This window comes from Cetorhinus maximus, chromosome 7 (genome assembly GCF_964194155.1).
Source record: "Cetorhinus maximus chromosome 7, sCetMax3.hap1.1, whole genome shotgun sequence".
Lineage (NCBI taxonomy): Eukaryota > Metazoa > Chordata > Chondrichthyes > Lamniformes > Cetorhinidae > Cetorhinus > Cetorhinus maximus.
The window spans coordinates 37,925,581-37,950,637 of NC_135885.1; the positions used below are offsets into that span (position 1 = coordinate 37,925,581).

Genomic DNA, 25,057 nt, shown 5'->3' on the forward strand with positions numbered 1-25,057 from the left:
GAACCAGATGGGTTTTTATAAAAAATAACAATGGTCATGGTCCTGGTCAGTCTTTTAATTCCAGATTTTTATTGAATTCAAATTCCACCACCTGCCGTGGTGGGATTTTAACCCAGGTCTCCGGATCACTAGTCCAGCGACAATACCACTGCACCATCACCTCCACAAGTACAGGCAATCTCACAAAAGGGAGGGGAGGTGAGCCCCAGGGGGTCTGGGGAGAAGGGCATGGAATGGCCAGGTGGTGTGGGGGAGCACCTATGGGGCCCCTTGAGGAAGACGCCCACCTTCCTGCCCGAGGCCTGAGTGCGCTAACCTGCTAAGCCTCCCCCCGCTTCTGAACGCCTCCTGCCAGCCACAAAATTGAGGCTGGGCAGGAAACAGCCCTTAAGTGGTCAATAATTGGCCGCTCAAGAGCCTCAACTGGGGCGAGGGTGGGTGGACTGTCCAAGGCCTTCAATCCCCATATAAAATTTCAGACAGGTCAAGGGCAGCAAATCTGCCAGTGGGGGACTGTAAAATTCTGCCTATGGTAACTGTTAGATAGATGCTCCCTTACTGTTAGATTATTGACTAATTCAGGTTTATTGCTCATTACCAAATCTAAGATGGCATTATTCCAAAAAAAGTTAACTTCTCGTGGATTGGACTGGTTCTAGGCCTGGACACGAATGATGGCCCCCATTTATGCCATTCAAATGGTTGGTATCCCTCTTTACATTTTGACTATCACCTTTCAAAGTTATTCCAAGACCCTGTAAGGTCATGAGTGTAGAAACTCTCAATGGAGAGAGTTCCTGCCACTAGCCACACATATACCTCCTCTAATGAGGGTGCCCCCGTAAGGATGAACAGAAATTTAATCTTTTATGAAGTCACATGAATACTAATGTTTTCAGATCCTAATTGTTTTGGCCCTTTCTACCCCAGTTCCATTGGAGATGTAAAGAGGTGTGCCAGAATAACCACAGATAGCAGGATAACATGACAGATCTGCAATACAGAAAGCTTTACTGGCTGTTTTTTTTAAATACATTTATAACTTCGAAAAAAGAAATTATACTTACAACATAAAATTTTTATAGACATAGCATGAAGTTTGTTTTCGGCTCTAATAAGTGACCTCATAAAAATGACGAAAAGGTTTCCAAAGCAAGTAAGAAAAGCTATGACCCAGACAAATACTCTGAGGATGATGTTTGCTAGTAGGTCTTCAAAGGAAGATATGCCATCTGTATTTGGTTGGCAACTACGTACACGAGGAGAATATGCACAGTACTGAAATTTATTGAAGTATCTGTTAAGAAAAATAGCACAAACCACATTACAGTGATAAGTATGTCCACTGTTAGCTGCTACATTTTTGAACATTTTGTCAGAGAAGGTATTTCCATTGAGTCTATGAAGTGGTATTAAAATTTCTGTGGAAGCCATAGAAAGTCTACATAGTTTCAAATTTGTTTTTTCACTCTTGCCCAAATGCAAAACATCAGTCAAACACAATGGTCAATATCTAGTTTTTCCTCATTAAAAACTGGGCAAATACTTTGAACTTAGTTTAGAACCTAACAAAATTGCACAACTTTGAAACCGTGAATGTCATTTCAATAATGGTGACAAAATTTAGTTGCCAATTTGACATAACAGTTATAATGATCTGTTAACATTTCTCAAACAGTGGATCACCACTTAACCGTTTTTGGAAAAGTTTGTGAATGCAGTTTTGGAACATACAACTTTCATGGACAATGGCTTAACCACAATTGAGCAAATTCTGTTTTACAGATAGTAGAATTTGTTGGGGAGAAACATGAACGGATTTTTGCTGGGTGATGACAGGCTCCAAATATGCAAAGGACTTAGCAAACATAGCTACTGAAGGAATGAAAGTGTGTTAACTACTCAGGAGTTAGCTAGTGATCTGGATTTGAACTTGAAAAGGAAAGATATGCATTGCTATGGGAAAGAAGCAAGAGAGTAAGAATAAATGAATTACATTTTCAAAGAACCAGCACAAGCACAATGATAGAATGGCTTCCTACTGTGCTGTATGATTCCGTGAGATAAGTAGGAGGAATGGCATGAATATTACAGGTATATTCAACGGTACTTGAAGGATGCCCAGAACAAGGGAATTTGAAGCACCCTCCTTTGAATGCAGCTCAGCATTGGGAGGTTTGAATTCATCAATTACTATATAATAGCAGCACAGGCCATAAGGACATAAAGAAAGTGATATTTGAGCTTTGCTGAAAAAAGAGACATGCTATCAAAGCTTTTTGTCTTGCACTCACTAGGATGGCTTGCAAAAAATTACCAACAGTAAATAGATGGTGTTGCTTGGGTGTATGCCATGGCATCTCAAGTCCATATCCAAATACTTATTAAATGTTATGAAGGTTTCTGCCTCTATCACCCTTTCAGGCAGTGAGTTCCAGATTCCCACCACCCTTAGGGTGAAAAAATTCTTCCTCACATCCCCTCTAAACCTCCTGCCCCTTACCTTAAATCTATGCCCCCTGGTTATTGATCCCTCCACCAAGGGGAAAAATTCCTTCCTGTCTACCCTATCTACGGCCCTCAAAATTGTATGCACTTCAATCATGTCCCCCCTCAATCTCCTCTGCTCCAGGGAAAATAACTCCAGTCTATCCAATCTCTCCCCATAACTAAAACTCTCCAGCCCAGGCAACATCCTGGTAAATCTCCTCTGCACTCTCTCTAGCGCAATCTCATCCTTCTTTCAGAACTGCACGCAATACTCTAGCTGTGGCCTAACCAACGTTTTATACGGTTCCAGCACCAGGGAGGCAACATACCATCCTGGAGTCATGTCTACAGCCGCAGAAACGCCTGTCTGTTCCCCTTACTATCGAGTCTCCTACCACTATTACTCTTCCCCTCTTTTTCCTCCCACTCTGTGCAGCTGAGCCACTCACAGTGCCATGAGCGTGGCTGCATTCCCCAGAGGAACCGTCACTCTCACCATTTTCCAACACAGAAAAATGGTTCTCGAGTGAGATGCACCCTGGGGATTTCTTGACTTCCTGCCCGACACCTTTCTTCTGACTGAGGGTCACCCATTCCCTCTCTGTCTGCATTTCTGTAAGATGTGGGGTGATCACGTCTAAAAAGGTGCTATCCACGAAACTCTCAGCCTCGTGGATGCACCTCAGTGCCTCCAACTGCCGCTCAAGGTCCGAAACTCGGAGCTCAAGTAGCTGCAGCTGGTGGCACTTCCTGCACACGTGGTTGGTCAGAGCACAAGGAGTGTCTAGGACTTCCCACGTGTTGCAGGTGGTACATAACACGGGACTGAGCTGCCCTGCCATGCCTCTAGTTGAAAAAAAACCCTTACTTAAGTTAAATACAGTAAAAAAAGTTAAATTATTTATGTACTCTAAATAAAAACTAGAACTCTTACCTTTCCTTAGCTTAATCTATTTTAAACTGGAGAAAAAAAACTTACCCACTACTCACCAATCAGCTCTCACCTTTGTGCTGACGTCACTTCTTGAAACTTCACTGCACTCGCGCTGGTTCTGATTTCTCTACCGCTCTCTCGCGCTCTCTTGTGATGTCACTCTTGTTATTTTCAACAAGAACTGTCTGCAGGACACTCTTCCCAGACTGCTTCACAGCAATGCTGACTGCAGGACACTCTTCCCAGGCTACTTCACCGTGATGCTGATTGCAGGATACTCTTCCCCTCCTCAGCCAGGTCCTCCCCACGTTGCAGCACCAGGTTTCCTGTGTGGGATCTCATAAGCCTCTTTGCACAATTGTATCCAGGAGATCGCAGATGCCATCTTCACAAAGCCACAGGTCTTTGTGCATTTCACCTGGGATCAGGAAAGCCAGGCAGCAAGAGTGCTGGGATTTGCAAAAATCTCTGGTTTTCCACAGGTGCAGGTGCCATTAACTGCAGTCATGTGGTGCTTAGATCTCCATGGCAACAAACAGTCAACTATGTCAACTGCAATGGCTTCCACTCGCTGAATGTTCAGCTGGTGTGCGACCACCAGAAACACATCCTACAGATCTGCGCATGATTCCCAGGGAGCGTCCACAGCTCCTACATCCTTAGCAGGTCTCAGATCCCTGATATCTTCCAGGGTCCAGAGAGGCTGCAGGGTTGGCTTCTTGGGGAAAAGGGCTACCCACAGATGATGTGGCTGATGACAGCGGTAAGGTGGCCTCAGACTACAGAGAGAGACGGTATAACGAGGCTCATGCCATGATTCCGACTTTGGAGCAAACAATAGGCATTTTGAAAATGATGGTCCAGTGCCTCGACAGGTCCGGTGGAGCACTGCCATACAGTCCTGAAAGGGTGTTGCACATCTTCATAGCTTGCTGTGCTTTCCACAACCTGGTGCTGCAATGTGGGGAGGACCTGGCTGAGGAGGAGATGGAAGAGCTGCAGGTCTCCTCCGATGAGGAGGACGTCGAAGGGGATGACGGCGATGAGGTCCTCGAAGGTGAGGATGAGGGGGGTGAGGCCATTGCACTGGTCAGATGAGGCAGCCGCACTCGGGAGGCCCTCGCAGCTGCAAGATTCATGGAAGATGATGACAAGGTGCAGTGGGGACAGTCCTGACATCCTCACCTTGCATCTGTGAACATTGGATTCCTGGCTGATGGCAGTGCACATACCCTCAGTGCTCAGGCTTATGTTATGGAGACGCAGCGGAGGCCCTGATAATCGCTAGATTCCAGGAGGATGCTGAAAACATGCAGTGAGGACACTCCATAGATCTTCACATAACCTCTATGAATATCTGACTCCTGCCTGGCTGAGGGCAGCTCGCTTGCGCTCTGTGATCAGGTTCATATCATGCAGATGCAGCCGTGAAACTTTAAATGCACCTGATCCTTTGTCAGCCTTCAGCACCTGACCCCTTCAGGTGCACAGCATCACCGGTCACAGATGCTGAAGAGATGGGGGGGGCCAGCCCCACCTCAAAGGTGCTGAGAGCACAAGGAGAGAATGACGGAACTTTGTGATGCCTGTCCACAACATTCTGGCAACAATAACAAGCAGCATCGAGGTGCAGGCATCAATAATGTGTCCACTGTGTGTGAGGCCGGACGATCACTTTGATCTGAAGGTTACACACGGCACAGGGAAGAGGCCGTGGACTAAGACACCTGCCTTTATCATATGCAGGAACCAAGGTTTCACATCTGAGTCACACGAACACTGCTCATCATAACAAGGAGCCATTGGCAAGGAGACATTCTTGGAAGCTTAGCTACAATAGTGAACATTATGTACAAATGATTAACACCATTGCCCAGGTTGTCCAACTACATCTTCTTAACCTTCCTAACTCTGCCGCTACGTCTTTGTGCTCCCCCGACATCCATAGCGGAAGTGGAGGCAGCCTGCTGACAGCTATGTCCTGTCTGTGATGACCCTGGCGGGCATCCTCAGGAAGGCTGCGACCTGGAGGGCCCCAGCCTGCTTTCGGGGACCCGCTGCATGGTAGTGGCATTCTCCTTGGCCTGTGGAGATGACGCTGCTGGGGTCACGGGAAGAGGGGATTTGGATGTGCCAGACTCTCCTGGAGTCACCTGGGTGGATGGCTCTGGGGTGTGCATCTGCTGATCCTCCTCCCTATGGGTGCCTGAGGGCCCCTGGCTGACTCCTTGAGGAAAAGGGGAATCTGGAGTGAGATTGAGCTGTCCCAAAGCCCTCTCAGGTTGACACTGTTGGAAGCCAACTATGGCTTCAATGGTGGAATTCAGTCCATGCAGCAGCGTAGGACCTATTTTTTTTGAAAAAATACTTTATTCATAAAATATCTGAAAGAACACTACAAAACATTTCTAAATTACCATCACAAAAAGTGCAATCAGGTTCAACTTTTACACATGGATCACGAGGTGCTTCAATACAATCAATGAATATTACAATCATTTCAATATGGTCATTACAGACAGTCAGACAGTGCAATGGTATTGGAGTTATCAGCATACATCATGTTGCACTCTGAGGTGCTTCAATACAATTAGTATTCAATGCATACATTCATTGTGAGCTGTACAGCCCGAGGGGCTCTCAACAGTTCCCAGCCCCTCGGTGCACTACGGCAGAAAGGTCTTAGACACGACCTTTCCCCATTGCGTCTTTGCGGCGGATGTTCCAAGTTTTAGTGCATCCCTCAGCACGTAGTCCTGGACCTTGGAATGTGCCAGTCTACAACACTCGGTTGGGGACAACTCTTTGTACTGGAAGACCAACAAGTTTTGGGCAGACCAAAGAGCATCTTTCACCGAGTTGATGATCCTCCAGCTGCAGTTGATGTCTGTCTCGGTGTGTGTCCCTGGGAACAGCCCGTAGAGCACAGAGTCCTGTGTCACAGAACTGCTTGGGATAAACCTCGACAGAAACCGCTGCATCTCTCTCCAGACCTTCTTTGCAAAGGCACATTCCACAAGGAGGTGAACAACGGTCTCGGCCCCACCACAGCCACCTTGAGGGCAACATGCAGAGGGGGTGAGACTCCTGGCATGTTGGAAGGCTCTGACGGGGAGGGCCTTTCTCACCACCAGCCAAGTTACATCTTGGTGCTTGTTGGAAAGTTCTGGTGATGAGGCATTCTGCCAAATGACTTTGACAGTCTGCTCAGCAAACCATCCGACAGGATCCACCCTCTCCTTTTCCTGCAGGGCCTCTAAGACATATCTTGCCGACCACTGCCTGATGGACTTGTGGTCAAAGGTGTTTCTCTGCATAAATTTTTCCACGAGGGACAGGTGGTACGGCACGGTCCAACTACTTGGAGCGTTCCACGGCAGCGTGGCCAGACCCATCCTGTGCAACACCGGGGACAGGTAGAACCTCAGCATGTGGTGACACCTGGTGTTTGCGTACCGAGGGTCTACGCACAGCTTGATGCAGCCGCACACAAAGGTGGCCGTCAGTATGAGGGCAATGTTGGGCATGGTGTTTTCCCCCCTTATCTAGAGGCTTGTACATCGCGTCCCTGCAGACACGACCCATTTTCGACCTCCAGATAAAGTGAAAGATGGCTCAGGCGATCGCCATTGTGCAGGAGTGTGGAATGGGCCAGACCTGCGCCACATACAGTAACAGCGAGAGTGCCTCACACCTGATGACCAGGTTCTTACTCACAATGGAAAGGGAGTGTTGCTCCCACATGCCCAGTTTTCTTTGCACCATAGACACTCGCTCCTTCCAGTTTCTAACGCATGCCCCGGTCCCTCCGAACCATATCCCCAGCACCTTCAGGCCGTCAGCCCTGACGATGAAGGGGACAAAGGATAGGTCAGCCCAGTTCCCAAAGAACATGGCCTCACTCTTCCCATGATTTACCTTGGCTCCCGAGGCCAGTTCAAACTGGTCGCAGATGTGGATCAGTCTGCGCACCGACAGCGGATCCGAGCAGAAGACGGTGACATCGTCCATGTACAGGGAGACTTTGACCTGAGTGCCTCCACTGCCTGGGATCGTCACTTCTCTTATGCCCATATCCTTCTTGATGGACTCAGCAAAAGGTTTTGTGCAACACACAAACAGGACAGAGGAGAGAGGGCAGCCCTGCCTGACTCCAGATTTAATAGGAAAGCTATCTGATTCCCACCCAGGCCACTGCCATTCACTAATTATCTCTCCTAGCTTTCGCAGGCACAGCTGGGAAACAGCCAAGGGAGTCCACGACCCGGGTCTTTGACTCAAGCTTCAAAGACACCTCAGAAGAGGAATCCGCTGAAACCCTCATTGAAGACCTATCACAGGGCTCACCCACACCCTCCAGTTGCATGACTCTATTTTCCAAGTCTGAGGACCTTGATGTCAGGCACTCTTCCACCAGTCTGCGACCTCTCCTTTTTGTTATCTGCTAGCTTGTCCTGCATGAATACAGATGGAGAGTGTAAGCAGGATGCCTGCCAGGCCAGGTGAGGATGCCTACCATGTGTGGGTGGTGAGTGGTGTCATGGTTGAGATGAGGACATGATCCACAGGGCAGATGAAGGTGGTGATGTTGAGCTTGTATAAGGCAATAGTTAGGCCTCAATTGGAGCACTGCATCCAGTTCTGGGTGCCATAGTTGAGGAAGGATGTGAAGGCTTTGCAGAGACTACAGAGGAGATGCACAAGAATGATTCCAGTGATGAAGAACTGTAGCTATGAGAATAGTTTGGAGAGGCTGAGACTCCTCCTTGGAGAAAAGAAGGCTGACAGGAGACTTGATAGAGGTGTTCAAGATCCTGAGGGGTATGGAGAGGGTAAATACTGAGAACATCAAGAACTAGAGGGCACAGATTCAAAATAATTGGCAAAATTGTAAATGTGATGCAAGGAAAAAATTTTTCATCCAGAGGGTGGTTGGAGTCTGGAACAAATTTCCTGAAAGGGTGGTGGAGGCAGTTTCGATCGAAGTATTCAGAAGGGAATTGGATTGGTACCTGAAAAGAATGTGCAAGGTTACAGGGATAGGGCAGGGGAATGGACTAGGTGGAATGCTCTTTCAGAGGCCCAGTGCAGACTCGAGGGGCCGAATGATCTCCAATTGCACTGTAAAGATACTGTGATACTGTAAAGGCATTGTGTGTATGTCAGAGTGAATGGTAATGTAGCTTGAACAGGCAGTGAGTGAGATCACTGTGGATGTGTGATGGGTTTGTGAGTGTGTGAGTTGAAAGTGATGAGAAGAGTGACTTACCCTGGCAGAACGGAGGAGATCATTCATCTTCTTTCAGCACTGGGTGGCGCTAACCACCACTGCCACTGGTTCCCATGCTGGATCTGTCACTTTTCTTGCTGGTCTTCACCAAGAGCCAGGAGGAGAGGACTTCATGGTGGGCCTCCATTGTGTCCAGTAGGCGCCCAAGGGAGGTGATCCTAAATTTGGGGGCAGCATGTTTCCTCCCTTTGGCAGCCATGACTTTGCAGCAGCTTCCGATCCCTTAGAGAGTGCTAGCTCTGTGCAGGGGCACCCTTTAAATATGGCACCTAGATTACTGAAAGCCTGAGGTGACGGCGGATCAGAGACCGGCACTCTGGCGTGTTTCCTGTAAATGCTTTATTAATGAGGCGGGATGCGCCGGGAATGCCAGTGATGGGACGATATGGCGCTAAAACCCGCCTTTGTAGCAGGTAAAACGCCCTTTTTTCCCACCCGTTACCACAGTTTGTGCAAATCTGCAATGATTCTGCCCTTCAGTGTTCAACATTAGATGTGATTCCACAATTGGACAATACCTGTTAAACAATCCTGATTATGTTAAGAATTACACTGAAAACCAATTTAAGATTGTCAGTTGGGTTCGCAGTGTGGCCCACTTACGCATGCTAGAAGCGGACAGAAGGAACATGTCCATACATTATAGCTTTTTCAACAAAACAGAAGCTTTGGGAACTGGAGTTCCCTGGTTCATTCCCCAGGGCAATACCTTGACCAATCAAGTCAAGCTGCCAGTTTGAATTTGAACAAAGCTGGACAGTTATGTCTTCCATGCTGCAATCTCCATGGCAACACCTCCACTAATCAGTGTCCACTTTCCAACCAATCAGCACTCTCTATTTATGTAGTATAAATTGTTCCCATGTTACTGTTGGTAATTTCTTGCGAACTATCCTAATGAGTGCAAGGAGAAAAACTTTGATAGCATGTCTCTTTTTTCAGCAATACTCAAGTTTTTACTACCAAATGTCCATAAAGTAATATTTGTTAAATACCAGGCAAAGATACTGCACTGACAAAAAGAAATGTTAGCAAGGATATAACAAGTAAGAATGAAAAAAGCTGGAGGAACTCAGCAGGTCGGGTAGCATATGTGGAGAGAAACAAATTTAACATATAAGGTCGATGACCTGGTGAGTTTCTGCAGCTTTTTTGACTTATTTCAGTTTTTTAGCATCCACAGTGTTTTATTCTTAATATAACAAGTAAGGTACTTTAATTTAAACTAGCCTGGAAATGCAGATAATTTTGCACTAACAATGATGGGAAAGAATGGACTGCAGGAATTTCCATGGGCTGAATCACTATTGCAAGGAATTCCCTTGGTGGTTCTCCCAATCAGCCACTGTCACTTTAAAAGAAGACAGGTGGAAACCCCAGAGAGATGCATGAGCAGAGATTCTGCCAATCTTCCACCACAATTACGGGGTGCCAAATGGGAGAATGCCTGAGGTAATTCCTAACTTCTGCCTCAATCACCACTGTTCATGTTTACAGCAGGAATCTCATATAAGAAGCAAGCACAACATGGTGGCCTCTTTAAATTTAACAAATTGACGCAATTCAAGGGAGCAATAGATGATTTACTCAGAGGTAAGAATCTGGAAGACATTTAGAGTGGTTCATAAAGCTACTAGTAAGTATTATATAATATATTGTGAAAGTTTGCATAATAGTGCGTGTAATGACACTGCAGTACTCAATTGAATAAATATGTTCATTATATTTTTTAGGGTTCTTTTATCCCTTTTTAGGTTCAGATATTTTTGGCTTCCAAGTATCAGACTATGCTCATAGGTGAACCTTGCCTCTATCTGCCTTGAAAATGCTTTGATTTGCTACAATTTCTAAGTAAACTTTTACAGCTTGGACAGGGAATATACAGAAAACCTGCTATTAATACTGAAGTAATAAATTTTGGTTTATTAAGTATCAAGGGTTAAGGAGAAATGGTAGGTAAATGGATTTAAGGTACTGATAAGCTATGACTTGATTGAATATTGGAACAGGTATGAGGGCTGAATGGCCAACTTCTGTTTCTAGAATGAACTTGAATATTTTAATGTAGGTGAAGTTGGTTTTGAATTTCATATGTACTGTGATAAAATTGAAATCCAATAGCAAGCTAAATCTTAAGAGAAAAACTTTTCACTTTTACGTCCTTATAATATCCAATCTTCTTTCTTCACAGAATAGACGCCCAAAATTTGACAGATGCATTCACTTGCTGAGCATTGACAAGCCACTGACCAAGATAAATATACCATGAGAGAAAGTAATAATGATGTTGAGGAGGAACAATAGGGTTAGGAACTAAGCATTGGTGCTAAAAATTAATGAAGCTGGAGGTGGATGACAAATCAGCACGCACATCAAACTGGGTGTAAATCCTGAGTTGTATGATATACAGAATTTGACAGCATATTTTTCAACAGAGGGTTTTAGTGCACAAGACAGAATTCTACAATTATAAAAGCAAAAAACTGCGGATGCTGGAAATCCAAAACAAAAAAAATACCTGGAAAAACTCAGCAGGTCTGACAGCATCTGCGGAGAGGAATACAGTTAATGTTTTGAGTCCGTATGACTCTTCAACAGAACTAAGGAAAAATAGAAAAGAAGTGAAATATAAGCTGGTTTAAGGGGGGGTGGGACAGTTGGAGCTGGATAGAGGGCCGGTGATAGGTGGAGATTGCCAAAAGATGTCATGGACAAAAGGACAAAGAGGTGTTGACGGTGGTGATATTAGCTAAGAAATGTGCTAATGGTGACATTAAGGGTAGAAAGCAGGACGAGCAAGGTACAGATAGCCCTAGTGGGGGTGGGGTGGGGGGAAGGGATCAAAATAGGCTGAAAGGTAGAGATAAAACAATGGATGGAAATACATTTAAAAATAATGGAAATAGGTGGGAAAAGAAAAAATATATATAAATCATTGGAAAAAGGGGGATCGGAAAGGGGGTGAGGATGGAGGAGAGAGTTCATGATCTAAAGTTGTTGAACTCAATATTCAGTCCGGAAGGCTGTAAAGTGCCTAGTCGGAAGATGAGATGCTGTTCCCTCAGTTTGCGTTGAGCTTCACTGGAACATTGCAGCAGGCCAAGGACGGACATGTGGGCATGAAAGCAGGGTAGTGTGTTGAAATGGCAAGCGACAGGGAGATTTGGGTAATGCTTGCGGACAGACCGAAGGTGTTCCGCAAAGCGGTCACCCAGTCTGCGTTTGGTCTCTCCAATGTAGAGGAAACCGTATTGGGATGCTGTCAGACCTGCTGAGTTTTTCCAGGTATTTTTGTTTTTGTTTTAGAGTTCTACGATTACTTGTCCCAAATTTAAAACGCTGAAGGAAACCTATGATTATCTCTAAGGTCCTCTGTTACTGAGCTTATTGAACACGTGACAACACCATTGGCATCTATATTAGAGATCTCAGTTATGCAGGTCACAAGTCACAAACACAATAGCAGCATCTCTTTAATGCACTCACAGTTACTATGGGCAGAATCTTCTGTTCGGCGAGCGGGGGTGGGGCCCGCTCACCAATGCGTAAAATGACGTGGGTGATGTTGGGCACGCCTCCCGACATCACCCCGCGCCATTTAGATTTTCAGGTCGGCAGGCGTGCAGACAACTTGGCTGCACGCCAGCCGACCTGTCAACGGCCTATTAAGGTCATTAAAAAAACTAACTGAAATCATTAATGGTGGGCTTCTGGGAAAGCATGAAACCTCATCCACGGGCGGGATGAGGTTTCATGAGTGATTTAAAAATCTTGGAATATTTCAAAATAAAAGTTATGGACATGTCCAACTCATGTGACAGTGTCACGAGGGGACATGGCAGTGAATTTTTTTTCTCATGTTTATTTGAAGTTTCAAATCTGAGCCGATCTCCCTGAGGCAGCACTATGCCTCAGGGAGGGTTGTGCGCTCTTTCACGCACATGCGTGAAAGAGCGCACACCTGGCTCAAGGAAACCTCCCACCGCCCGCACAGGGAGCGCATAGCGCTTCCTGGTGGACGTCACGCTGGGTGGGCCTTAATTGGCCTGCCCACGTAAAATGGCAGCCAATTGGGAACCCGCCCGTTCCCGCACATCACCCCGACCGGGGGAAAATGTTGCCCTATGAAAATTCTGGAGACCAAAATCCAAGATACAATTGTAGCTTGTGCGAACTGTTACATGAAAGAGTGATCCCAAGGCCTTATTGTTGCCTATTGTTTTATGCCGGGTGGGGATTATGTGAATGTGCCCTTGAGCAGTGCCATGCACTGAGTAACACATGAACAGCTTACAACATACACAATGACAAATAGGCACTGTTTCTGAATGCAATGAGCCCCCAGGATCTGTCAGGTTTCATCATAGATACAGATACATACAGTTTGGAGCATTTCATGTAACTCACTAGTCTATTATGAAGCCACGCAACATCATTACTCCCTAGAGAGTGCACAGCAGTACTGCACACAGCTAGCAAAATGTAGCTCCTAATACAGAAGAAGCTAATGCAGTGGGAAAACAATTTAATCAAATGTATCGCAAGCAAAAACTTCAAAGTTAATTTTAATGAGATAGGTCTTTGGTCCAAGTGAATTTTAGATGAATGGCCTGTAGTAGCCTTGTTAATTTTGAAGTCCAAGCCTACTTAACATGGGGGCTGGAAGGCAGTGAAAAGAAAATCAGTGTCCTGAGACAACCCGTTGGTTCTAGGCCATCATAATATCAGGAAACGTGGCCTGTCTCCAGGCCCAGAACAGTATATCATAGAGGGTGATGTGGTTGGGGAGAGGAATGGGATATAGAAACAGTGGAGTAAAGGGTTATTTTTGTGGCATTTAAAGCAACAGTCCTGCCTCTGGCCCGACAAATATAAATGAGTACTTATCTTTGGGCTCTTCTTCAGCCAGACAGCCAGCTGATACTGGGCAGGGAAGCACTGAGCATGCTCCAATGAGTGGAGTCCATAAATGGCATATTATCATTGGACTCTGATTTAAACACCTAAATTACCTATATTTGCTAAAGATGACTCTACAACTCACCTATTTCAATGATACAAGAAAAATAACAACAGCCACTATGAAGGCAAAAACTAGGCTGTATGAACTTTTAGCATTTTTTGGAATGTCACCCTTCCATTTCTTCCAGGCAAGCTGCATCAGAATCTCCCCAAGTATACTTGCAATCTTTCAATATTTCTTGTGAAAAAAAGTGTCTGTTGTCCAAAGGCCAAACCAGCAATATGACTGACACATGTAACATCCCTTGTGAATGACTTGTGGTATAAATGTTTCAGGTAGTGTTAACCTTTGGGTCAGTGGTGGTGCAGGATTGATGAGGAAACAATTTCTTTTTGCATTAAGCATGATAACTCATTGGGTTTGGAGGGTTTTTCTATCCCCATCTTTTATCCTAATGTCATCATCACTCCAGAAGAATCTTGGGTTGTCTTTTTTAAAATTCATTCATGAGATGTGGGTGACACTGGCTAGGCCCATCTCTAAGTGCCCTTGAGAAGGTGGTGGTGAGTTGCCTTCTTGAACAGTTGCAGTCCATGTGGTGTAGGTACACCCACAGTGCTGTTTGGGAGAGAGTGCCAGGATTTTGACCCAGTGGTAATGAAGGGATGGAGATATATTTCCAAGTCAGGATGATGAGAGGCTTGGAGGGGAACTTCCAGGTGGTGGTGTTGCCATGTGTCTGCTGCCCTTGTCCTTTTAGCTGGTAGTAGTTGTGGGTTTGGAAGGTGCTGTCTGACCTGCTCTTGTAGCCACATTATTTATATGGCTAGTCCAGTTCAGTTTCTGGTCAATGGTAACCCCCAGGATGTTCATAGTGGGGGATTCAGTGGTGGTAAAGCCATTGAATGTCAAGGGGTGATGGTTGGGTTCTCTCTTGTTGGAGATGGTCATTCCCTGGCACTTGTATGGCATGAATGTTACTTGCCACTTGTCAGCCCAAGCCTGGATGTTGTCCAGGTCTTGCTGCATTTGGACAGCTTCAGGATCTGAGGAGTCACAAATGATGCTGAACATTGTACAATCATCACTTCTGACCTTATGATGGAAGGGAGGTCATTGGTGAAGCAGCTGAAGATGGTTGGGCCTAGGACACTACACTGAGGAACTCCTGCAGTGATGTCCTGAAACTGAGGTGATTGATCTCCAATAACCATAACCATCTTCCTTTGTGCTAGATATGACTCCAACCGGCGGAGAGTTTTCCCCCTGATTCCCATTGACTCCAGTTTTTCTAGGGCTCCTTGATGCCACACTCGGTTAAATGTTGCCTTGATGTCTAGGGCAGTCATTCTCACCTCACCTTTTGCCCATGTTTGAGCCAAGGACAGGTCAGGAGCTGAGTGGCCCTGGCGAAATCCAAACTGGGCATCGGTGAGCAGGTTATTGCTAAGCAAGTGCCACTTGTTAGCACTGTTAATGACCCCTTCCATCACTTTACTGATGATCAAGAGTAGACTGATGTGGTGGTAATTGTCTGGGTTGGAGTTGTCCTGATTTGTGTACAGGACACATCTGGACAATTTTCCACATTGCTGGGTAGATGCCAGTGTTTTAGCTATACTGGAACAGCTTGGCCAGGGGCATGGCAAGTTCTGGAGTACCAATGTCGGAATATTGTCAGGGCCCATAGCCTTTGCAGTATCCGGTGCCTTCAGCCGTTTCTTGATATCATGTGGAATAAATTGAATTCATTGAAGACTGGCATCTGTGATGCTAGGGATTTCCAGAGGAAGTCGTGATGTAATATCTACTTGGCACTCCTGGCTGAAGATTGTCTTGGAAATAATTATAAGCTTTATCAAAGAAGCAGGCATACTTACCAGACAAGGCTGTATGCTTGCGTCAAATATGGCCAGAATTTTGCCAAAATGGCTGAAGTCCTGCCATGGTAATCCCACTATGGCTGATGGGCTGATCAAGGGAGGCATATTCCTGGCAGTGGCCACCACAAGGAGTGCCTTCCCTATTAATGATATTAGCCTGTCCAACCTCTGAACTGATCAGAGCAATCAACTCTGAGTGCCAGCCCAACCAGAGTGTGCCAGTTCAGCAGCCTCACCATGAGTAGCGGCCAGTGCTAAGGCTGCAGTGTGAGGTGAGGCCTATTAATGACCGAGGCACCTTTGGGAAGGTTAAGTGGGGTCAGGAGATGCCTGAGCTTGTGATTGGGCGGTGGAGTTGGGTGTCATGAGATGTGGACAGCACTGTTGCTGTAGGGGCGCTATTGCCACCTTGGGGCCCCTCCGAGGTCATGGAGTGCCCAAAAGGGAGGGCCCCCATCCCTGAGCCCAATGGGAATTCGCCAGGTTTCCCTGAATTGTCTTGCCATGCAGCAGCATGCAGATATTGGAAGCAGCCCTTAATTGGCCACTTAAGTAGCTCAACTGGGCTCCGGGCTGGTGGCCGATTTGCCACCTTTCTGGTGGGAAGACGTCAGGCATGTCCCCTGATGCCTTCACATTCCTACCTCCCAAACCGTCGTCAAAGGCCTGGTAAAATTCTGGATGACTTTTTCAAACAACTTTTGATCCAAAAGGGATCAAATACAATTTGAATATGGGAGCCTCCAGCAAAGGAGCAATAGCAAAGGTGAGGGGTCTGAAATCATCAGCCAGATGAGCTTGTATGGGGCAAATTGCTGATAGATAAATGTGTCTCCTTTGTCCTATCTATTGCACCTGCAGCTCCACTTCTGAAAGCCTATCAGTGCACCAACTTCTTGTTTTTTCTTCAAAAATGCATTTGCAAACTGTGGGATGAATCATTCTAAAGTGATCTCAAGAAACACCTCAACTCATTTAAAAAAAAGGATTACTACTTTCTAATGCATTTTTAATGATAAATTAAAAGCCGTATTTACCTAAGAAAAGATACAATTTGATAAATCTTCAGCTGTTTACTTACATATGTTCTAAGTTTGTCATGGGCTTAAACATGCGGCTCTCTATGTTTGCAATTTCTATTCCTTCAAGACCACTGTTAAAGGAAAATGGGAAAAAAAACTAAGTTAAATAGTAGATAGGTCATTAAGCTAAAAAGCAGCAAAATACTAGGAACTTATTCATTTGTTGTGGTGTCTGAGAATTCTTTTTATCAAAAAAAACGTATAAAGACGTACCAAACTTTTTTCAAACAGTTAACTCTCAAAATGAAGCAATATAATTCTATGCAGTTGCTCACTTGTTTAATCTCATATACAATTTTGTCCATGTGATGAACTCAAGCCAAACTACATAAAACTAAGTAACTGATTAGATCATGAGTTACATCTTACAGATCATGTACAACATCTTACTTCATTCCAGAAAAAGATTAGCTTATATTAGTCTAAATTTTGTAATAACTTACAGAGATTGAAGTCGGTTAAGCGCATTAAACTGATCCAGGTGAATAAACTTGAGGGGATTGTTAGATATATTCCTGAAAGAAATTAATGATTTTTATTATAAAAATTTTTTAAAATTTTAAGTAATAATGCATCAAGTATTGTAACACTAATTGGTTGTACTTACAATTTTATCAGTAATTTAACATTTTCAAAAAGATGTTTGGGCAGTTCCTGAATTTTGTTTGATGACAATTCCCTGAGAAAAATGCAAAATAAGTGATCATAAAATTGCTGGTTATATCACTTGTTCAGCAAAGCACAATAACTGCATAATATAATTAGATCATTGGTACATAGAAATAAAATATAGCAGATTTGACATCAACAGAAGGAGTCAGTGGTTCATGCATCAGAAATAAACCTGGGGCACGATTTTTAGGTGGGTGTGCGGGCGTGATCGGCGGGCCTGGGAGCGGCTGGGGAACGAACCGCCGACCGCGATCGGCCCCCAATCACAATTTCACACTGGCTAGCCGGGGCGGGGTGGGAGAAGGGCGGACGCTGATGTAAGCGCGGGCGTGGGTGAACGCTGAATGAAAGCTCTTTGAAGGCGGAGCGCTGCCTCAGGGAGCCGAAGGCTTTAAAACTTTAAAAATAAAGTTTTAAAAATCATTGGAAAAAATGTCCACGCATCACAACCAGTCACCTGAACATATACATGATAAAAATGCTGTCCATAGATTTTTTTAAAATTTAATAATGGAAACCTCATCCTGCACTTGGATTTATGAAATTCGCCCATCCACCAACAGTAAGTTTGGACGGACCATGAAAAATCAGAGACAATAACAACTTTAATGACCCTAATAAGCCTCTTAATTGTCAGCAGGCACACTTCCGACTTTTGCGCACGCCTGCTGACCGAAATGTCACAGAATCATAGAGTACAGAAGAGGCCCTTCGGCCCATCGAGTCTGCACTGATACGTGAGAAACACCTGATCTACTTACCTAATCCCATTTACCAGTACTTGGCGCATATCGCGCGAGTGTGGGATGATGTTGGGGCACTCGGCTGACGTCATCATGTGCGATTTCGTGTCTGATTGGGTCAGGCGTGCGCCTGCATGCTGACCTAAAAATTCTGCCCCTGAAGATGTATTTGACTTTTCTGTAACTAAAATACTTTGGGCTGGATTTTTGTGGAGTTGGAAGGATTCCAGAGTCATTTAAAAATGGTGGGTGGGACCTGATTGCGGGATTTCTGCCCGCAGTCCTGAATTTCCTGCAATTCCTAATTTTCACATGCATGGGCTAAGGGTGTGGGTAGTGAGCCCTCACCCTGCACTCCTGGCCTGGTCAGCTCCATTGCGGTGGTTCACATCTCCTCGACGCCTGAAAATTTTGTGGAGTTGGGTCAGCTTCTCCATGACTCATGGCTCATGGCCCCCCAGAGGAATTGTGAACCATTATATGGATTCGGGAACCTTTTGAAAGGTAAGTTTAAAAGGCCTTACCCATGCCCCCCCAGGCCTCCTCTATGCCAACTTATGCCCTCCCACCCAACCCCCATGGCCCATCATAACCTCCATGTCAACTCATGGCTCTTCTATGTCCGTTCCAACAACACTCAAGAAGCTTGACACCATCCAAAGTAGCCCACTTGATTGGCACCCCATTCACAAACATTCACTCCCTTCACCACTTACGCACAGTAGCAGCAGTGTGTACCATCTACATGATGCACTGCAGGAATTCACCAAGCTTCCTTAGAAAGCACATTCAAAACCCATGGCCATTATGATCTAGAAGGACAAGGGTAGCAGACAGATGATAACGCCACCCCTGGAAGTTTGGAAATATATTGCTGTCCCTTCACTGTCGTTGGGTCAAAATCCTGGAACTCCCTCCCTGGCAGCACTGTGGGTGTACCTATACCACATGGACTGCAGTGGTTCAGGAAGGCAGTTCACTACTATCTTCTGAAGGGCGATTAGGGACGGGCAATAAATGCTGGCCTAGCCAGCAACTCTCTCATCACATGAATGAGTTAAAAAAATTCACCAGTATACATCATATACAGAACCAATAAGCCCTATAGTAACAATGGCATGTGTGAAACTGTTTAGAAAAAACACCGATTCATAATTTTTTGAAAAAAAACTGGTATTCCTATAACCCTATAGAAGTGTCAGTCAAACAGACAAAGTATCATGGACAGAAACTTTAAGCACTTGACATCTCTTAACCTTGTGCAAATAACCATTGAGCCATTGACAAAAATGATCACAGAATAAATAGTGAATTATAACCTCATAGAGCTGTCAATCAAGCAAAGTCAACACTTCTCTGCACCTGTGTAAACAAACTCACTCACAATCCTTTTATAAGAGTCTGGGCAGATAGAAGGATTGCTTATTATCTAAATGGACAGCAAAACCCTTTAAGGCACCCTCCTCGAAGGCCCATCACAGTGCTCACCCACATCCTCCACCAGTACAGAGACACACACCTCGGTAGGACCTAGCTCTAGAGTAGGCTTGGGGTCACAATCTGGTGAGCACATTGCACTGTTTGATCCACAGCAGAGCAACGGCAGGGACTTCCCAGGCTTCCGGCACTTGGAGGACTGCTGGAGGCCAGAAATCTGCTGAGTCCGAGTCAGATGAGGAGCCACTCAACTTGATCATACTTCAGTTGTTGGAGCTGCAAAGGAAAGCTTTGGAAAATCAGGAAGGGATGTCCGCTGCACTCCTCAGATTGCAAGGCACGATGGAGGAGTCTGTCCAGCTTCAGTCTGGGGTGATAGCGCCGGCATGTCAAAGCACCAAGGTCAACACCAGCCACACATTGATGAATGAAACCCCTTTCTGTTTATGAATCCTGCTAGCTGTTCCCAGGGAGCTCTGTGTCAAACGTGTGCAATCAATTGCTCCTTGTACTTGGAGAAATCTAGCTATGGAGCCGAATCCAACAGCTCTGGCTGCCTAGCTCTCGGGGCTTGTGGTGAATTTCACAAAATCATTGACCCTTTTTAACATTGCATTGATGAACTCCCTTATGCATTTGCGTGTGGCTGACTGGGAGATGCTACACATACTCCCCATGAAGCTCTGAAATGACCCAGTGGTGTAGAAATTCAAGGCTGCAGTGACTTTTAAGGCTACTGGCATTGGATTCCCTCCCATTCACGGGGCCATACAGGAGCTGACATAGGCCAATGACAGACTTCTGGGGCATCCTTACCCATCTTTAACCTTGCCTTTCTGAGATTTGCAGTTTGTTACTCCACATTTGGTATATTCAGTTACGTGCCATTGCTTGGCATTGCAACGGCCCCTGGTTTCCTGCATCTTGAACTGCCTGACACTCTGCTGCCATCGCTTGTTGTCCTTCTGACCATTACACATGTTCCTGGGCCATCCCTTGCCAGTTCCTCTGCCACAGCATCAAGAAATATTAGGCACACAAGATCCAGCCTGTTTGCCTGGAATGAACTACGTACAGAAGGCGGGCAAAGATTTGGTCAACACAGTCTATTTGGTCACCCTTCCTTACTTGAGGACCATGGTCCAATGGGAAGCCCATTGCTTTGCACTGACCACATCCTGGTCTCCACCCACTCCACTGTGGCCACCTCCATTCTTGACCTGGTCTCCTTTTCCTGATATTGCACCTGTAACTCAGAACACTTCCAATTGACCCTGGAGCTGCAAGCCACCATGCTGCACCCTCCCCCAGTCACCTTTGACCTTCCTTCCATCAGCCTCATCCTTCCTCCATCACTCTTGCCCTGCCTTCGGTGAACCTGGAGCATCAACTGTCTGACAAACTGGAGCTGCGCCCTATCACTAACAACCTGCCAACCATCATCCTTGACCCACCCTCTAACACCCTTGTCCTGCCCACCATTACCCTTGACTTGCCCAACCTCACCATTGACCTGCCCTCAATTACCCTTGATCTCCTCTCTGTCATGCTTGATCTGTTGGTATAGATTTACACTCTTTGTGTTGTCCAGCTTTCTCCCTTTGTTTCCCACAACCCCTCTTAGGCCCACCATATCTCACCCTCCTTTCCATGGTGAGCCATGACCCGATCTCCCTGGACAGTTGGCACCCAAGCTCAATGTACCAGCTCAACCTAGCTCCTCTCCCCAATCCATCCAAGCTTCTCATACAAGAAAAGCTGTTCCCACTCACAAAATCCACCTCAAAGACTACCTTGCCTGCTGCACGTCACCTTTAACCAGTTGTGAATCTGAAGGTACATGTTTCTCATTTGCTGCTGACTTAATTGCAAAGGTACCATTTAATCTGGTGAGCATGTGCTTTAATGAGTGTGTATGGCATACTATTACATCAAAAACAGGTTTCTGTCACTTGCCAGCGGGAAACCTGATACACGTCCAATCTACTGACGGCTTATTAGGCACCTTTAATCCCACCATTGGAAAACTGACTTTCCGCCTCCGTACAATTAAGTTCCCCTCCCGCCTCTTTTCCTACTCTTGGGAGCAGCATTGGATTCTGCCCAAGGAGTTGGAAGGAGAGCTGCAGTTAACAAGGAGGGAACACAACCTATCTTCAGAAGGAGAGAGCTGCAATTTACAGGAGTTGGGGTGATATTACAACCATGTACTTAGAACATAGTTGGTCATTGTGTTCTAGGGCATCTACATTGCTAAGGGGAGATTAGACTAAGGAGGGTATTAAATAGTCAGGTAGACTAAGAAGGGCACTGTATTGCCAGGTCTTTTTCCTCATTAAACAACCTTATTCAACTTAGGCATTTTTGAATGGTTCATTAATTATTTCTCTGGTAATTTGAGTTAAAAATGAAAGACAAATGAAAGATACAATTCCCACCGCCATTAAAAAAAATCAGATTTTGGGGCATTAAGGGAATCAAGGAATATGGGCATAGGGTGGGAAAATGAAATTGATGTTTAGCCATGATTGCAGGCTCAAGGGGCACCTAATCCTTATTTTCTTTTACATGCATTACTTGTTGTTATGGATGGGCAGGATACCTTTTCCCTTACCTCTTGGGTATCCACAACAAGATGTGTGTCTGGCAGGAGTAAGATTTATTAATTGAATTCAAATTCCACTAGCTGCCATGGTGGGATTTGAACCAATGCCTCTAACATTACTAGTCCAGTGACATTACCACTACACCACCATCTCCCCATGTTGTGATTTAGTGCTGTGAATTTTAGCAATAGACATGAAGCAGGTTTCCGGATAAGTTTAAATCAGAAGAAAAGATAGTGTTTATTCACACAACACCCTGAAATGAAATCACAATAAAAAAAACACTCACTCCCTCACGCACACAGGCACACAAACACAAACATACACGCACACACACGTAAAGGTGGATTCCAGAGAATTAAGTATGCAGCTATATTATTAATGTAATACAAGAAACAAATCATGTCCAGATTGAGCCCTTTAAGGTGTACATGGTGTGGGATGGGTTCTTTCTCATGGTTCTTTGGAGATGAATGCAAGTTGGAGGTCTCTGGATTTCAGACCAGGCCATGGCTGAGTTTCTGTGGAGGTAAATCTTGGCAGGTTAAAACAAAGTAGTTCCCCTCACATTGCCTGAGTTGACTGATTGTTAGGTAATTCTGTTCTCCTGGTTCTTCTGCTTGGAGTAAAGGATTTGTTATCTGAAGATCACATGATCCATACTTCTATTGTCCACCCAGGATGGTTTGGAAGTCCGAACCCATTGTTACACGTTGAGAAAATGGATGGCCTAGTCACACCTACTTATGATTAACTGGCTTCTGTAGCTCTCTTTTGTTAAGTATTGAGCTTGGAGACTATGGCTCTGGAAGTCCATTGATTGTGAGTTTTGGATAAGCCCATAAACAATAGAAGGTGTAAATTCCATGGTGCTGATCTTGGTATATCCATTCAAAGGAGGACATTCCACCTGTGGTCATTTACATTTGAAGAATTTTCTAGAAGCATATGCAGACATGAATTAATCCTCTGTCTATCTGGAAATCACAAAGGTCACTTGACTCTTGATGGCCATCTTGGGCAGCATTTTGAACACCTTTTTTTAAAGTTAATTTCAAAAAGTTTACGTTGACCATATCTTGACAGTTAAGAATATGATTTCTTTACAGGGCATGACAATGTTTATGCACACATATATGAAGAGCTTATTTTCCAAGCGCTGATACAGATTTTGGAAACACTAGGATTTTAGAAAATTCATACCAAATTAAGAGCAGAAAGCATAATGAAATTAAATCCCTTGCACTGCACGATGGTAACTGAAATCTTTGTGTGTGACTTTGTGTCTGCTAAAAGGCTTTAAGTTACAAAGGTGGCAATCAACCGACAGATAAATCACCTGCAGGCATTGAAAATGTTCATGGACTAGATTGTATTTCAAAATTGATCAAATATCTGGTATTTTTGAGGTGAACATTTTGAGATGCAATGCTAGACTTTCCAGCAATGGCCATAAGTGTGCTTACCTACCATTTGGCCTATTTTCTCCTGAAGTTGGCCAAATTGGCCTATTCACATACCATCAATAAATGATATTTAGGTCAGAAATTCAGCAGTAATGACAGGAAATAAAGTCTATGTAAGTAATAAATGTAGTGCTGTGACTGTTCACCTATTCCTGATTGTTCTATCCTACCTTTATCTTATTATCTAGGGTAAATCACTTTACTGATGGGAAAAAGTCTTTTTTTAGCTTTGATAAATAAGAAGCATGCTGGCATTACCACCGAGAGTAAAAGCTAGATACTTCAGCTGGTATTTCAAAAGTTAGGAATGTTTATATACACACACATCAGAAAAGGCAAAGTTGCATAGGTGATATTAGAAAGCATGCAAACTTACAGTTCTATCAACTTATGTAGTGGAGCAAATGTCTTTTCTGAAATGGTCGCAATTTCATTCTGTTGAATGTACCTATCAATGAAAAAAATCACAACTGTATTTCTGTTAATTCAAATTGATATGTTTATCCTGAAACTCTATTGGTGAAGTCTGTAATAGATACTCAGGAATTTATTTTATTTCATCTCACCATGGCACCTGAGGTCTCCCCTTATGGGATACTGGGTGAGTTGACATGGAGTGTATAAGGGCAAAGGGTGATGATTCGGGGGCATGGGTTGGCATGAGTTGGCACTAAGTTAGTATAGAGTCTACAAAGGTCTATGGGGATGAGTGGGGGGGGTCATGGGTTGGCATGGAGGATAAGAGGGGCCATGAGGTTGTGGTGGGTGAGTAGCGTGAAGCGGCATGAGTTGGCATGGATGGAGCATGGGGAATGTGTGTGCGTTGAGGAAGTGTGAAGGGTGAGGGCTTAAGGGCTGTTTTTGGTTTTACTGCTTTTGTTACAACTGGGATGAAGTCCCAGAGCACCAAGGCCAGCCTTTTAACCAGCGAAACTCAGCAGTCGGCAGCACCTGTGGCTGCCTCCAAACTCTTTTTTGGGGCGGTGAGCCGAACTCCAGTTAGCACCCGTCCAGCCGGAATGAAAACCCAACTGTTCGGGAAACTTTCTCCCAAGTCTGGTTTGCGGAGTCAGGAATTTTCCTGACTGCACTCCCAATTCTGGAGTGAAAATTCGGTTCTAAGTGTCCAACCTCATTTGCTCTCCAAGACAAAAAAAAACACCTATTTCCATTTGCACGACATCTGCACCTGCTTCAGCCCAGCTGTCACTGAAATTCTCATCCATGTCTTTGTCACCTGGAAACTCCATTCTTCCTGCTCTCCTAGCTGCCTCCTGTTTTCCACCCACCACAGCCCTCACCTGATGATTCAGTACTCATCCATGTTGAAGGATGCAAGGGCACAAAATATATTATGGGTGGGTGATTTTAATGTCCAGCTAAACAGTGGTTTGTTAATGCCATCACTGACCAATTCCTAAAAGGACATAACCATCAGAATGGGTCTGCATCAAGTGGTGAGGAACCAACATAAGAAAGTAACCCACTTTT

General features: G+C 44.9%; 1 protein-coding gene across 1 annotated transcript in view; it reads right to left on the bottom strand.

Annotated features, from left to right (window-relative positions):
- The window catches only part of LOC144682449 (relaxin receptor 1-like), a 241,886-nt gene that overhangs the window by 44,641 nt on the left and 172,188 nt on the right, over positions 1-25,057 (bottom strand). Inside the window, exons 11-15 of the mRNA XM_078544852.1 lie at positions 23,943-24,014; positions 17,250-17,321; positions 17,086-17,157; positions 16,642-16,713; positions 1,068-1,297 (exon numbers count right to left, since the gene is read on the bottom strand). Coding sequence (XP_078400978.1) covers positions 1,068-1,297; positions 16,642-16,713; positions 17,086-17,157; positions 17,250-17,321; positions 23,943-24,014 — 518 coding nt within the window. The remainder of the gene's footprint in view (positions 1-1,067; positions 1,298-16,641; positions 16,714-17,085; positions 17,158-17,249; positions 17,322-23,942; positions 24,015-25,057) is intronic.